Here is a 16312-nt window from a genome sequence, read left to right as displayed (position 1 = left end):
AGGTGATCAATTCGAATTTTAGTGTTATTGTGGAGACAGAAGATTTTCTGAGCCTTGACATGAAGCAAGTCATGGAATGGGTGTCCAGTGATGACATCACTGTCAATGCTGAGGAAGACATTTTCAAGGGAATTGTTAAGTGGGTGTCTCATAACAAAAGTGAAAGAGAAACACACTTCCCAGAGTTATTCCATGAAGTCCGTCTCGTGTCAATATCACATGACAATTTATTTAATGAATTGTTGAAAGAAGAGCATGTATCAACTAATAACGAGTGTTTAAATATTGTGTTGGCTGCCATGAAGGGGATTTTCAACCCCGCAGACGAGTGTGTAACAAAATCACCTAGAACGTGCCTAGAGACACAGACAGACGTCATTTTTGTTTGTGGTGGGAAAAGGTCATTGTGTTATGTTCCACAACAAAGTAGATGGTACAGGCTAGCAGACATGATCTTCGAACATAAATGTCATGCTGTCACGCAGTACAAAGATAAAGTTTATGCTGTTGGTGGTAAACCAGAAAGGCCAGAGCTATGTGTAACAGAATACTACCTGCCCAGTATTAACACCTGGGGAGCCATTCAACGAGAGATCAATGCAAGCAGTTTTTCCAGTTTTGTAAACTTGAAGGGTCACCTGTATGCAGTATGCACCAACGTGCTTACATGTAGAACAGTATACACTTACGATCCAGAAAAGAACGCATGGGTTGGTTTGGAGGGACCACCTGAGAAACGTTGGAGCGCTTGTGGTGTGACTGATGGTCAACATCTTTATATTGCTGGTGGGAGAGCATTTGTCAATGATGAGTTTAGTACAGTGGCCACAACCGAAAGATTTAATCCCAGTGAAAACAAATGGGAAAAGGTTGCTTCTATGAATGAGGGAAGATTTAATGCCTTTGGAGCAGGCATGAATGGCAAGGTGTATATTGCCGGTGGACAGCTGTTTTTAGGAGTTTGCAGTGCATGTGAAATGTACAACCCATTAACCGATGAATGGCAGCGTACTCCTAGTCTCAAAGTACCCCGTCAGTCTGCAAGCATGGTGTGCTTTAAGGGAGCATTATATGTTCTTGGAGGCTTTAGAGAACATAGAGAATCAAAATTGTTATCAGTGGAAGTTTTTGACTCTAATTCAAATAAGTGGAAGAAGGTGTCGACCATACCCATGAGCCCAGAGATTGAAGATGAGAGAAAGAAGAGAAGTTACTACAAAGCTTGTTTAGCATCAATCCACATTGGACTGTTGAACAATCGTTCTCTGGTTTCTTAAGTTAGAAACTAAACCTTGATTGTTCAATGCTATATTCAAGTGATTGACATACCCTGAAGCCTGAAACAAGCCCTCTTACTCTTATCAATATATATTATAATGTTTAACCCTTGGACGTACAAGGGGGAGCGGATGCCACCCCCCCCCCCCCCGTAAGGTTTTTTTGAAATTTTGGATGGTAGGATTTACTCTACAACTTTCAGTAGCTGTTCATTCATCCCTTGCGGAAATTTTGATGTGTCATGCCATGGCCACATTATCATTACAATTAGATCTGGCCAAAAATCGACATTTTTAACATTTGTCTTTGTTTTTTCCAGTTTTTTTAAACAGAATTGAACAATTTGTTTATTTTTACATTCCAAAAACATTCTGGCTTGGTTTTGCATCATTTTCCGTTATTTTGTGACTTTCTAAGAAAATGGTGAAATCCAAGATGGCGGATCCAAGATTCGATCCAAGATGGCGGCTCTAATGACATTACATGGGCTCCTGTGTCATGTGACCTTATATGACGTCACAGCTAACAAAAATTTGTCATCTTGTACAGTAAGTGACAGGCTTTCTAATCAGTGCAAAATAATTTTGCTGCGCCTTAATAGAACAAAAACTCAGTGGAGGGGGAGGGTTCCACCCCCCCCCCCCCTTTTGAACAATGTGGGAGTATGAATTTCCTTGTACGTCGAGGATTAACCAAGGCTTCCTTTGGAGCTTACACTACGTAATAAGGTCATTGAATTGTGATATCAATTATCTATTACTATAACAATAGCTAATATTTCACGCTATGCAAATAATTACTGTTGATTCCATTAATAATTATTATTATTAACAGATCACAATGTAACTCTGGTAAGAAATTATTGCATAAAAGATAGGTCTTTAGCAAGCAGTGTGCATCATGGTCAGAAGTAGAATTCTGATCATTAATATGTGTCATTTGTGTCGTGAATTATTGTTCTTGAGTTACATGTAATTGACCACAACATTCCATTTACATTGTAAATTCCTCCCTTCAGTGGTACTAAACCAATTCTTTCTTGATAATTGAGTCACTTAATTTTTGCGTCATGTTATGTTCGCGACAGTTATTGTTCGCGACACTTCAATTTCGTGATTTGTTTTGAACTGCGAATTTCGCTAAATTAGTGGTCGCGAAAATTTCATGTAAAAAGGTAGCTTTTGTTATATTCGCATCTGAGTGAAGGATGATCTGCTGGTTATGTTAATTTATAAAAGTAGTACAAGTAGTAGCCAACTGTGGCTGCTAGTTGGCCCAGTTTCGCTTTCAAAATCACTCTTTTTGACTCTCCTTAAAGCCACTGACCCCGAAACAATTATGAGCAAACTCATGCTAAGATGGCCTGGTCTGTTTGAATATTTGTTTTTTTTTCTGTTAGGTCAGTGCCAATTCTGAATACTGAAATAGATTTGATTATTTTGAGCTTTCATCTATTAAAACATGGCATCAAGAAATGCTAGATTCAATAGTTGATGTGTTTCATAAGCTACAGAGGCTACATGATTAGATGAATTATCCAACCAAAAACACATGAACACGTGAAACTGTCAAAAATTAACCAATCAAGTTGATTAATTTTTGATAGGTTCACGTGTTTACGGTTGGATGATTCACAATATTCAAATTGAATTTGAATGTTAAGTCTGTTTGCCATTAATCAAAACTATTCCGGAATTTTAGGCGGTACACGCTGAGTATTTTGACTGTAATGTCTATGTTTATGCAGGCTGATCCAAAACCCAGGGGGGGGGGGGGGGGTACTCAACATAATCTCAGGTAGGGAGGTGTGGCCCGGCCTCCTAAACCCTGAGCCTGTTTAAGACAGAAACCTCTGATATTCCTACTCTGTATAAGACAGAATGCCAATTCTTGATACCCCGTCTAAGACATAAACAAGTACCTCACTGGCTTTGTTGTAATCCTAAAGAAAGCTAAGAATCAATGCTGAAATAAACGTGAGTAAGTAATACGGCGGAATTTGAAAATTCGGCTGGTGGCTATAATTTACACCTTAAATTCTGCTAAAAATCCACTACAATGGTCAAAAGTTGCTGTCAAATCCCCTGCTTCCCTCCACCACCTCCCTCCGGAAACTTTATATACAAAATGCTAGTAACAGTCTTTTTCTTCATCGTTGCAATATTCTACCGGCATAACTCCTTGCCGTAGCCTAGAATAATTTTTAACTTGTTTCCCGTCCTCGCCCTTCGTGTCCGGTCCATTCCCTTCAAAAGTGGACACGTGATCGTCTGTGAGAGTGGAAAACGAAATCGAGGCTAAATGCTTTTCAAACATGGCGTCTTCTTCTCTTCCTATGAGTGCAGATCCTTTACAACATTGTCAAGAACTTATCGAGCGTCTAGATATCCTGAGAATAGACCATAGCTTCTGTGATGTGACAGTCGCTGTAAAAGACAAAGAGTTAAGAGCCCACAAAGTTGTGCTAGCTGCAGCAAGTCCGTTCATCCGTTCACTTCTATCGAGTGACATGAGAGAAAGCCAAGAACAACTGATCAAAATAGAGCTTGAAGAAGCAACTGCGTCTGTTATGGAAGACGTGTTACAGTACGTTTACACTGGAAATGTCTCGGTCACTGAAGAAAGCGCCCACAATTTCAGGGGTTTCAATAGAAGCCGGCAACCGGCGAATTTCGCCGCCTACTTTCCAAATCATCGCCGCCTACTTTCTAAGACCTTCTAACATTAACTAACATTAAATTTCATTCGAGTTCCTTGAGTTTCTCGAGTCACACAATTTCTCACCTGTTAAATATGAAATATGGAATAAAAAAAAAACGCTTTCTTTGCTGTGTCCATTTTTTTTTTTGTCGCTGTATTAGTATATTTCTGAAAGGTTACGGCTGTATAACGATTTCAACACGCGATAGTTTACTTGCGTAGTCACCCACGTCGATTAAACAGGAGAGGGACTGGTGTCAATAGTTGCCTCGATCACATTCGCTCTTCAGTTCTGGTCCATGTGCGATGATGGAACCAAGACGAAAACGTACGGGAGGCGGCAGTATATTAGCATATCTTAACAAAAGGTCAAGACCGGAAACAGAAACAGGTATGTAAACTTAATTATTATCATTGTTTTTCCATTCGTAGTTTTATCCAGTCGTCGAACTCGCCGCAAAAAATCACTGGACAGTGACTGAATTTTTTTAACACGGCAAAATTGCAGTTTCAATCGCTTTATAATACAAATGCCTTTTTGAAGAGATTTCCCTTTGGTTTCCTCGCTAATATCCGCAAACACTTTCATAAGTAACGATTCTTCAATGAAATTTGACCGAGCCGAGGCTCGTATAAACTAACTTCATGCTGTCAGCGTGTTGTGAAATGACTTGTCTTGTCGGCGTGTTGTCGCCGCTAGCAAAGTGTTGCTGCACGTGCAAATTTTACCGCGTGAAATTAGGACGCCTTATATTCATGTAAGTTTTATTATTACTAAACCGTGTGTATAAAGACCCATAAAGTATACCTGTTTATGTCGTAGGTACTGCCTTAAACGATAAAGAGCTAACAAGTACTTCATCCGCTGAGTCGTCGTCAGTCACCGGTGCGAGTGAAAATAGTAAAGAGCTAACAAGTACTTCATCCGCTGAGTCGTCGTCAGTCACCGGTGCGAGTGAAAATAGCCAACTGCCGGCAAATAAAGTCCCCAATACGTCTGACACTCCTCAAGACTGGAAAGAACTTATAGAGAAAGCGTTTAATGATGTTTCCATAGTCCATAGTAAATACACTTGCTCGCAAAAGAACTGCGTAAATCTAAGCTCCCAGGAATTGAAGCGGATTAAATGCCGTGGGCCCGGAAAGGATTGCTTTAATCATCAGTGGCTCCTTGATCCAGCTCTATCGTATTGTGAAAAGACTGGCTACTTTTGGCTCCTATACGAGGAGGGCGTTGGAATGTTTTGTCTTATATGCAAAAAGCACAACAAGATCAATTTACAAAACAAGTCAAGTAAATTTAACGTTCAAGCCTCTGTAAGATTTAAGCGCACTGCTGTTTTGGAACATGGAAACTCACATCAACACAAATCTGCAGTAGAAGCAGAGCTGATAAGAAGAGTTTCTGTATTCCATAAGGAAATTGAACGAAGAGATCAGTCTAGGGATGATGTAATCCATTCAGCATTTCTCTCATTATATTGGCTTGCGAAAGAGGAGGTGGCGAACAAAAAATTTGCAGCCCTTCTAGAAATGACAGAGCTCCTTGGGCTTTCCGACATGAAATTCTTTAACCACAGATCAGCAGGTGCTACACGCGAAATGCTTCTCATTCTTGGACAGGTAATTAAGAATGCAACCCTGGAAAAAGTAAAAAGAGCTAGTTGCTTTGCCCTCCTCTGCGACGAAGTTTGTGACATTGCCAACAATGAGCAACTGGTCACCTTTATTAAGTACGTTGACCCTGACAGCAGTAAGGCAACCACACAATTTCTATCCACCAAGAATCTTCTGACAAGCTCTGAGTCAGCCAATGCTGAAACAATAAAATCAACTGTGTTGACACAAATGGCAGAGTCGAAATTGGAAGTGTCAAAGCTGACAGGTCTGGCAACAGATGGAGCAAGCGTAATGACAGGTAAGAGGAATGGCGTTGCCTGTAAGCTTCGTGGAGAGTCCAAATTACTGCTGAGTGTGCACTGTATTTGCCATCGCCTTGCGTTGGCATGTAACGATGCAAATGATGACGTTGCCTACATTAAGACGGTGGAAAAAATACTTATACAGTTGTGGTCGTTATTTCATAATTCAGCAAAGAAGACGGCTGCTTATGCAAAAGCAGTTGTTAATTACAACCAGATTTCATTGTCAACCCAAGGTCGTAAGAAAATAGGAAAGTCTTTCAAAAAGGCTTGCAGAACTCGATGGCTATCCATGGAGAAGGCAATAGACGGTGTTTACAATGATTTCGTTCCTCTCACTCAAACACTTCGCTTGTTGAGTGAAGATGGAGATTCAATGGCTACTGGTCTGTTGCAACAGGTTGGAAATATCAAGTTTCTTTCAGCTGTTTATTTGTTGCACCAGGTTCTTCCCCCACTTGCTCACCTGAGTAAAGTGTTTCAAGCAGGTTCTGTGTCATTTGCAGCAATAGGCCCCGCTATAAACTACACTTTTGAGGCGCTTAAGACTGTGTCAGAACAGAAGAGGCCACTAAGTGCACTTCAGAAAGATCTTTGCACAGACGGCAGGCTTTCAGTTTGTGATTTGTCTTCTCCTTCGGCCCATCAGGAACAATATCTAACTAACCTGACTGATCGATATGTCAAAGCTCTACAAGAGAACATCAACAACCGATTTGACGAGAGCCTTCCTGTCCTAACTGCATTCCGCATATTTGATGTCACTGCCATTCCCAATAGATCTGACGTGGGATTTAAGGAGTACGGAGTCAAAGATGTGGAAATTCTGGCTGAACACTTCTTCCAGGAAGAGCCCGAGGAAAAGAAAAATGAAAAGAAAGAGGAACTCCTCTCTGAATGGCAAAAGTTGAAATATAACTTTTTGCAAATAAGAGAAGACATTCCACCTGAAATTGCTAAGCCAACAAACAACATGATTACCAAGTCCCCAACAGAATGGCTTCTAGAGCAGATGCTCTCACTGCGTTCAACTTACCAGCATTTTTTTCCTGGAATGCTCCGCATTGCTGAGGTGTGCCTTTCTTTGCCAGTAAGCAACGCTTGGCCTGAAAGGGGCGCCTCAGCAATCAAGCGCATTAAGACGCGGATGAGAAGCACAATCAAAGATGATATGCTTGAGGCACTGATGCATATTTCTATTAATGGTCCAAAGGTGAAGGAATGCAGTGGTGTTGTGAAGGAGTCGGTCCAACAGTGGTTAAAGGAGAAGCCTAGAAGAAAGCTGGCCAAGAAGACTGCAACTGGTAATCGTAACACCTGTACAGTTTCAACCAGTGATGCTGCAGTTCAAGTGGAGATTTCTGAAACTGAAGACGAAGAGCCTGAGAATATTGCTGAGAGCGAAGTAGTTCAGATTGAGGAGGAAGATCAGCTTCAAGTTGAGGTTAATGCTGCTATTGCAGTGATGAAACTACCAGATGGTGGAGACAGTGACTCAGATAGCGCTTTTGAGTCAGACAACGATTATGACTAACGTTATAGTTATGTGCGTCATACTCTGAAGTTATAGTCTAGCAAAGCGTTACATTGCTTCGTCCTTGCTAACTTGTCCTTGGATAGCAGTTCTTTATTTATCCAATGCTGCAGTATTTAAATATCTTTTTAGGTAACGAGCAGTTTTTAGTAGCTTTTACAAGTGAAGTCACATGTGGAAATCAGTAATGGAATATGCTAGTGACCATAGATCGATAGTAAGACAACAACAAAGCAAGATGAACTTTCATTTTATTTGTAAACATTGTTTTCCTGTTTCATTTGATGTTATACTTCTGGACTTCAGCTATGCATCTGCGAATGCTTCACATTGCTGTATAATGTATATAATGAAAAATTCCCAAGATTCAGTATTCTATGGGTGACGTAATCCTTTTATTTAAAATAAACTTCACCTGAAAAACTAAAAATAGTTGTCACTAATGCTGTTGTTACTTAATCAATAATTAGTACTGAAATGGATGCCAGAATGCAGGAAATGGCATTTCCGGGCCTCTAGATTTAAAAATTTTCTGGGGGGGCATGCCCCCAGACCCCCTAGGGGGGAGGGGGCCTTACGGCCCCTCCATGTCACAGCCGCCTACTATAAAAGGGTCTGCCGCCTACTTCAAAACTTATTGAAACCCCTGCAATTTGATCGCAACAGCAGATTATCTTCTCCTGCCAGGCCTGAAAACAAGGGCGTGTAATTTCTTGAAAGAGAATATGACAGTTGAGAACTGTATTTTCAATTACTATTTTGCTGACAAGTATCGGTGCGTGGAGTTAGGGGAAAAAGCCCGTGAGGTGATCAATTCGAATTTTTGTGTTATTGTGGAAACAGAAGATTTTCTGAGCCTTGACATGAAGCAAGTCATGGAATGGGTGTCCAGTGATGACATCACTATCAATGCTGAGGAAGAGGTTTTCAAGGGAATTGTTAAGTGGGTGTCTCATAACAAAAGCGAAAGAGAAACACACTTTCCAGAGTTATTTCATCAAGTCCGTCTGATGTCAGTGTCACATGATTTTCTTGCAAATGAACTAGTAAAGGAAGAACTTGTTATTAAAAACACTGAATTATTAGATGTCACGACAAAATTTATGACAAGTGCCACTTGCCCAGTCTTTCAACCACCAAGGAAATGCCTGGATAGCCACATGGATGCAATATTTGTTTGCGGGGGAAATAAGTCATTGTATTACTTTCCAAACCAAGACACATGGTATAGCTTGGCAGACATGTCTTTTGATCACCAAGCTCAACATGTCGTTCAATGCCAGGATAAAGTTTACATTGTTGATGAAGAAGAATCAGCTGAACGCCATGTAATGGAGTTCTATGTGTCTTCTTCTAACTCCTGGGCGATCAGTAATGTAAGAGAGATCAAAGATACTGGATTCAGAAGTTGCACATCTCTGCAGGGTTACTTGTATGTAGCAAGTGACTTTAAGGTGATGCGATATGACCCTGAAAAGAATTATTGGGAGAAAGTGAAAGGCCCGTCAAGACGTATTTGCCCCTGTCTTGTGACCAATGAACAACACCTTTATATGATAGGAGGTGTATCTGGTCTAACTACTTTGTCCACAACAGAAAGGTTTGATCCAAGAACTGATGAGTGGGAAGATGTTGCAAGTACAAATGAAGAGAGGCTTGCTTGTTTCGGCACTGCTATGAAAAGCAAGATTTATGTAGCAGGCGGACGACAATATCCTAATCAAGAAGTGCTCAACACCTGTGAAGTATACAATCCTGCAAGCAATGAATGGCAGTTGATGCCTAACCTCAGAGTACCTCGGTGGCTTGCAAGCATGGTGTCTTATGAAGGAAGGCTATATGTCTTGGGTGGCCTCACAAGTGTTACTGACCATGACAAGGCAAGGAGAGTGTTATCCATTGAAATATTTGATTCTAAGAGGAATAAGTGGGTAAACAAATCTACTATACCAGTTAAAAGATTTGAAACTCGCAAAGAAAGAGCAAATCTGAATTTGTTTAATGCCTGTTTTGTAAGATTCCACAAGGATGTGATTGACGAACTTGAGCCATTGAATGATATGTACTACTAGAAATATTAGTCACCTTTCTAAGAGTCTGATTACATGGTGAAAATCAGTCCGGGCTGAAATTCAACCCGGTTTGCCGTTCTGAGATTTCAGCTTGGCTTCCAAAACAAATCTTCGTGAAAAGACGTTTGCAATTACATGAAGAAAATTTCATCCCGGGCAGAATTACAGCCTGGGCTGAGATTTCCAGCCCAGTTTTTGAAACCGGGCTGGAAATCTCAACCTTTCAGCCCGGGCTGAAAGTGAGCACAGTGATGGTTTTCATGAAAGAAAATGGCTGCGCCGAATAGTTTTCAGTTTTAAAAGTGTTCAACCCAGGCTGAAATTCGCCATGTAATCACAACAAAATTTCAGCCTGGCAAACCGGGCTGAAATTTCAGCCCTAAGCAGCTGATGACAAGCTAAGAAAGTGAGAACTTGTCTGGTGCATTAAAATAATAAGAATAGCTCTGCATTTATGCCTTGCTATTGAATAGAAGCATTCATATTGTCATTAATGAGCCCCTCCTAGGGTTTCAGGGAACAAGGGAACACAACAATAAAATAATTGGGAACAAGAAAAAAAAAAAATAAAGCTGGAAACATGGGAACTCTAGACTGTTCACAGTCCCCTATTTTTCTGTGAAGTCGTAGAGATCAAGAACTCAAGCTGTGTTTCTGAAATTTTAGGGAACAGGGATCACAAACATTTACAAAATAACAAGCATTTTTTTTTGCGCGGGGGGGGGGGGGTGGGGGGTAACAAGGGAACATGGGCCCCCTACCCTGTAACCCTCTATAAATAAAGTTTGATTGATTGATTGATTGATTGATACCCTACCCCCTGGGAGGGGGCTCAATAATAATATCCGTAAATCTTCATTTGCATAATACCAAGGAAAAGAAGAACAATAATTTTATATTCAAGTATGTGTAGTTTGCCTTGATATTCCAGTAAATGTCATTGATAGACACAGTCGAGTTATGTTGTTTTTCTTGGACTAAGACTTTCACAGATGTTATTTAGACTTGCGACAAGTCGACTCTTATGAACAACAAGATTGCAAGGCGCGAGCAAGAGACACTGAAAAGTACATTTTTCATTTATTTAATTGATTACAAATGAATAAGTAATAATAGTTTATTAAATCTCTAGCAGCTTAACTGAATTAACAAGCTAAATGTAGAATAAAAGTTAGTGCTTCTGCTCTGATAAAATTCTTACATAAATAAAAATACTTGTTCTGGTTGTCTGTTTGCGTTGTTATGTCATGTCTTCACTTGCTTTACTTACTCATGTCTGTCTGTATGACTTGAAACCTAACATTGATTGAAAGTGTTTATGCTGGTTTTTTTTTTCAAGTTGAAGCTAATTTTAAATTTAAGGTGGCTCACAATAGCTAAGTCAGAATTAGATATGCCCGTCGTTGGTGTTCTATCGCAGCTATACTTATGATGTTTAGGAAAATATTTTAGTACAAACTCGTGCAAGTTTTACAAATGAACAAATTGAGGCCATTGCAATGTCAAAATTCGTTGCCGTGGTAACGTCATTTGTGGTCAAATATACCCTATTTTGGACCTTTTGAGGCTAATAACTCAAAAACTACTCGATGAAAGATCTTGTTTTGATATATTTTTATTTAACCGGCAAAAGCAACATTTTTGTCAATTCGTTAAAAAATCTGTAGCCAGGATTTGGAGCTGCGTTATTTTTTTCATTTTGAGAAAGAATTTTGAGAACCCCACCTACAGAATTGTTTTAAAAATTGTTACATTGTTTGTTTTGTCCATTCGACAAAAATATATGAAAAACAAAAACTTTCATCGTCTAGTTTTTAAGATGTTAGCCTCAAAAAGTCAAATATAAGGTATCTTTGACCACTTTGGACGTTGCTTTGGCAACGATTTTTGACATCGCCGTGTCTTAAATTTGTTTATTGGGAAAACTCAGGGGGGGGGGGGGGGGGGAAGCAACTTCCCATACATTCTCTTATATGAAATCTGAGCGATGCTCTCACAACTTGCAAAGCAATCATCGGGGCGGTAGTCAGCGGATGTCTCCAAGGCGCATAAGAAGCTCCTTTCTTTGTGAACTTGCCAAAACAATAACAACATGGGACAGCGCTCCTGCATGGGACCATTGAGAGAGTTCGATTTTTTTATATATATACTACTAGTGGTAACCACAGGTTAGAAAGTGCGGGCCTTGACGCACTTAGAAAAGGTACTGATACGAGAGTGCGTAATTTTAGATGGCAGTGTCGATAAATAAATGATTAAATGGACAAAAGACAATTATCCCGAGTAACGCGTCACGCAAGGAATGCATGTTTTTATCGTTTTGGGAAGTGTAATCGAGCACGCGGTGTGAATTGAAATGTGATTTTTCTCAGTCGGTAAACTCGCTATGTTGTGCTCGCCTTTTATTAACGTGGCGCGATTAATGATAAATCACGCTTAATTGCCGCTAACCGGCCGCGAACCAGTCAGAGTTGTTTTTTGTCGGATTGACAGTTTAGTGAACTGTAGTCGAGCACGCGGTGTGAATTGAGATGTGATTTTCCTCGGTCGATAAACTTGCTATGTTGTCAGTGTTATAACGAATTTCTCGAGAATAACCGTTGTTGGAATCATTCGCTTTGCCGTGGTTTATGCGTGATACAATCACAGCAAATTTTCGCAAAAGCAACAGCAATCTTCCATGTGACAGAAGCCTAGATCTTATGTGACAATCGTTCTTGGAGAACAGATTTTCTCTTCCGGTGTTACGACAAACTGTCGTGATTGACACATTTTTCGCATTCCGATCGTTCTTAGTGGAAGAACAAAATTTTCAACTTCCTTTTTCTGTTCGCTTTTTATTAACGTGGCGCGCACGCGTAAAACGCAATCCGCTGGTCACTGTCAAGATTAGGGTTGCGGGCCTCTCTTGGGCCCGCAATAAAAAAGACTTTCTAAGTTTTGTCTTTAAAGCAGCGAAAATTTCTCCGGAAAGGTTCTTGGTGTCAATATGTGGTGTTTGTTATGAAATAAAATTTAAACCATCACGGGAATGGTAATGCACCTATCAATGGTTTGCCCCAGGATGGGGGGGCGGGCAACCCACGGGAATTTGACATCGTGAAGCTCTCCCAGGGTAGGGATTTTGACATCTAAAATGGTCTGCTGGGTTAGAAATTTAAGAGGAGATATGTGAAATTTGACATTCACTAGGTGCCCAGGGGTGGGAAATTCAACTTTGGATTCCAAAAAATTTCAAATTCCCCAGGGGTTGAACGCCCCCCCCCCCCCCATCCTGGGGCAAACCATTGATAGGTGCATAATGAAAACGTGGCGATCGAATATTCCCGCGCTGGTCGGAGCTATTGTTCTTGCTCTATTGTTTGAGGTTGTTTGTTGACTTGGTCTTTCTTTGTTTTACTTCATTTCCAATCCCCATGTGGGCCAGTTGAAAATCGTGGTACAAACATGTCAAACATTTGCATTTCAGCACTGAAAAGTAGCACGGCGTCACAAAATTCTGCGTTCTTAAAACTACACGACGATAACGAAATTATCGAATTTAAACACGCTGCTTTTAGATTTTTAGTTAAGAGAATTGAACCCCTTTATAATAAGTGATTCCACGACATAGCAGCTTCCATTTCGCGGGAAAAGATTGCCTGTTGCATCATCGTCCAAAAACCGCTGACTACATCGTGAATTGATCGCTTTGCAAGTTGTGAGAGCCTCGTTTCTCCCCCCCCCCCCCCCCCCTGGGAAAACTTTTACAAAGTTGTACTAAAAGTTTAACCTCAAATTTATTAGTGTAGCTGTAATAGAATGCCAAAGATGGGAATATATAAACCATTACGAGCCCAATTAAACCAGCAGGTCTATGCTCTGTTTAAGTATTTCTTTTCTCTAGGTAACTCTGGAAATGTTTTGAATGGGTGTCAGAATTTTGAGAAAGAATTCTTTAAAATCACTACCGTGTATGGCATTGGTAGTGAATCCCGCAAATAAAGATCGCCATCGTATTCCAGTGAACCTCCTAGTTCTACTTTTTGTTCTACTACGGCATGCTACTTTTTTATACATTTGAATATATTTTTTCCCGCAAATTGATGCGGTTCGCAGGAAAAATTATAGACAATTGTATAGGAAATTAAAATCGTAACTGAACGCTTTCTAGGCCAGCTTCATCCTTCAAACTTGGTGAATAAAAACGTTTGCCTATATTATAAGTATCTTAACTTTACAATTGATAAGTTGTCCAGAATTCAATTTTTGTAAAAGATATTTGCAGTATTTGCCGTTTGATTCCCATACAAACGCTGTAATTTCTACCCGCTTTGCCTACTCGTCAAGATGGCGTCGAAACCGACATAAGGCTTATTAGAGCAGAATTTCGTTTCTCGAGCGCAATTTTAAGGAGAAAACGTGATTTTCACGGCTTCGTTTTGTCACGCGATCGTAAAGTCATACTGACTAGTCAACTTAGGGGGCCCCCGTCAAGGCCCTTCCCGACTTATTATGCCAGTAAAACTGGCATTTTCTGCTCCTAGCAATGCTCGTTTTCTGTCGAAAAAGATGCTCAAATTTTGCTCATTTTTTTCAAAATCATGCTCCTTTGGTTTGAAAAATGCTTTGTTTTATTTTGAAGCAATAAATGGAAAATAAGGCATCGCCCATGTTTTACGTTTACTAAATAAAGAAAAAAAGATCTTTCTGCGTAAGGCTTTCCACAAGTTGCTCGGCAACTTTTTGGCAACTTTTCATGATTCGAGCAACTTTTTCCTCTTCGAGCAACTTTTTTCCTCTCGGGTAACTTGTTGCATTTTGAGCAATTTCCAGACCGAAGATCTCCGAAGATTATCCGAGTGTTGTTCAAAGGCAATGCGAACGTTTCCGAAGCGGATTTACGAAGTCTGCCGAAGACTTTCGAGGAACATCTGAAGACATTTCAACGTTCGGCTTATTTTGCATTAAAACATAAAACTCGTCAGCAAACATGACGTCATTGATATCTTCACGATTTTTCTCAGTTAAAGAAATCCTTGTTATTTAACAAATTTTCCACTTAATATGTTATTTAGATACTTGTTTTGCTGTTAAATTACATAAAACTGCTTAGAAATCTTGCCCTCAAGGGGAAATTAGCATATATTTAGAGAAATTATCTTGATTAGAAGCAGCGTGTTGGATTTTTTGGAGCAACTTTCGAGCAACTTTTGTTATCAGAAGCAACTTTTTGGCTTTTTGGAGCAACTTTTGAGCAACTTTTTGTGAAATTACGGGCAACTTTTTGAGAAATCTCGAGCAACTTGTGGAAAGCCCTATTTCTGCCTCTTTTTTCACCTAAATAACAGTTGTTTATGTTTCTCAGATGTTTCTGGTTATATATATATATAACAACGTTAGCTCTTTCTATGACCTACAATTTAATGATGATGGCGTGGAAGACGCCACCTTGCTTTGATTTTTAGCAAGTGTTTAAAACAAGCAAAATTTTGCTTTTGACAACAAAAATATAGATAAAATTGGCGCAAAATGCTAAATTATGCTTGCAATTCCTTTTTGAGGAAAGGTACCAAAAAAAACGTCTCGTCAAGCCAAATAATGCCGAAAAACTGCTTCAATGATTGGGAAGGGCCTAGCCTCGTCCCCCAATTCCCCCCCCCCCCCCCCCCCATCCTCTCCGCTTTTCACGAGAAGACCCTGGGGACGAGGTTAAGAGGTTGAGAGGCTAGGTCGCAAGCATTCTCGTCCCCATAGCCCTTTCGTTTCTCTTAGCCGGCTAGGCCTTGGCACGAGGAAACAAAGGGCTCTGGGGACAGAGGATTTCCAGTCCTAGATTCTAGGACTTCCGGTCTTCATGTATGCAGTCATGACGTTTCAAAAGAATGTATGAGAGAGTCGTTACGTTTTCGACTTCCGTTTAGGAATTCTTTGTTCCAAGCAGCCAGTCAAAAAAATTCGAATTAATTCAAAAATCCTATGTCCCCAGAGCCCTCCGTTTTCTCGTGCCAAGCCGGCTAAGAGAAACGAAAGGGCTATGGGGACGAGAATGGGTCGCAAGTCGCAAGGCTAGAGAAGTTCCAAAATGGCGTCTTCATCTCAGCACATGAGCGCAGATCCTTCACAACATCACCAAGAACTTATCGAGCGTCTAGATATCCTGAGAACAAACCAAAGCTTCTGTGATGTGACAGTCGCTGTAAAAGACAAAGAGTTTAAAGCCCACAAAGTCGTGCTAGCTGCAGCAAGTCCGTTCATTCGTTCACTTCTTGCAAGTGACATGAGAGAAAGCAAAGAACAACTGATCAAAATAGAACTTGAAGAAGCAACTGCGTCTGTTATGGAAGCCGTGCTACAGTACGTCTACACTGGAAATGTTTTGGTCACCGAAGAAAGCGCCCACAATTTGATCGCAACAGCAGATTATCTTTTCCTGCCAGGCCTGAAAACAATGGCGTGTAATTTCTTGAAAGACAATGTGACACTGGAGAACTGTATTTTCATTTACTATTTTGCTGACAAGTATCGGTGCGTGGAGTTAGGGGAAAATGCCCGTGAGGTCATTAATTCGAATTTCAGTGCTGTCATGGAAACAGAAGATTTTCTGAGCCTTGACATGAAGCAAGTCATGGAATGGGTGTCCAGTGATGACGTCACTGTCAATGCTGAGGAAGACATTTTCAAGGGAATTGTTAAGTGGGTGTCTCATAACAAAAGCGAAAGAGAAACACACTTTCCAGAGTTATTCCATGAAGTCCGTCTCGTGTCAAAATCACAAGACAATTTATTTAATGAATGTTTGAAAGAAGAGCTTGTATCAACTAATA

The 16312-nt window shown here is 40.3% G+C and overlaps 3 protein-coding genes across 3 annotated transcripts; all 3 read left to right on the top strand.

The window, feature by feature from the left end:
- Positions 1 to 3592: 3592 nt before the first annotated feature.
- LOC144635511 (kelch-like protein 11) lies at positions 3593 to 10175 on the top strand. Its single transcript, XM_078494609.1, has 2 exons — positions 3593 to 3909; positions 8084 to 10175. The coding sequence occupies exons 1-2, from the start codon at positions 3593 to 3595 to the stop codon at positions 9504 to 9506; spliced, it is 1740 nt and encodes a 579-aa protein (XP_078350735.1). The 3' UTR covers positions 9507 to 10175.
- On the top strand, positions 5125 to 7822 carry LOC144636275 (zinc finger protein 862-like). Its single transcript, XM_078495446.1, has one exon. The coding sequence runs from the start codon at positions 5218 to 5220 to the stop codon at positions 7432 to 7434; it is 2217 nt and encodes a 738-aa protein (XP_078351572.1). The 5' UTR covers positions 5125 to 5217; the 3' UTR covers positions 7435 to 7822.
- A 5000-nt stretch (positions 10176 to 15175) lies between the features above and the next one.
- On the top strand, positions 15176 to 16310 carry LOC144635510 (kelch-like protein 3). The gene is made up of 3 exons (XM_078494608.1): positions 15176 to 15232; positions 15554 to 16181; positions 16292 to 16310. Exons 2-3 carry the CDS (start codon positions 15571 to 15573, stop codon positions 16308 to 16310), a joined length of 630 nt encoding a protein of 209 aa, XP_078350734.1. The 5' UTR covers positions 15176 to 15232; positions 15554 to 15570.
- Positions 16311 to 16312: the final 2 nt, after the last annotated feature.

Source organism: Oculina patagonica, chromosome 13, assembly GCF_052425735.1.
Source record: "Oculina patagonica isolate OP01 chromosome 13, crgOcupat, whole genome shotgun sequence".
Taxonomy (NCBI): Eukaryota; Metazoa; Cnidaria; class Anthozoa; order Scleractinia; family Oculinidae; genus Oculina; species Oculina patagonica.
Note: the sequence above shows the minus strand (reverse complement) of the source record. Positions and strands in the feature narration are given on the sequence as shown.

What these genes read in the sequence shown, in the direction of transcription:
- LOC144635511 (XM_078494609.1), top strand. Translation starts at nt 3,593, where the DNA reads ATGGCGTCTTCTTCTCTTCCTATGAGTGCAGATCCTTTACAACATTGT. An exon ending in GTCACTGAAGAAAGCGCCCA is followed by an intron (nt 3,910 to 8,083) that starts CAATTTCAGGGG and finishes TTGAAACCCCTG; the next exon opens with CAATTTGATCGCAACAGCAG.
- LOC144636275 (XM_078495446.1), top strand. Translation starts at nt 5,218, where the DNA reads ATGTTTTGTCTTATATGCAAAAAGCACAACAAGATCAATTTACAAAAC.
- LOC144635510 (XM_078494608.1), top strand. Translation starts at nt 15,571, where the DNA reads ATGGCGTCTTCATCTCAGCACATGAGCGCAGATCCTTCACAACATCAC.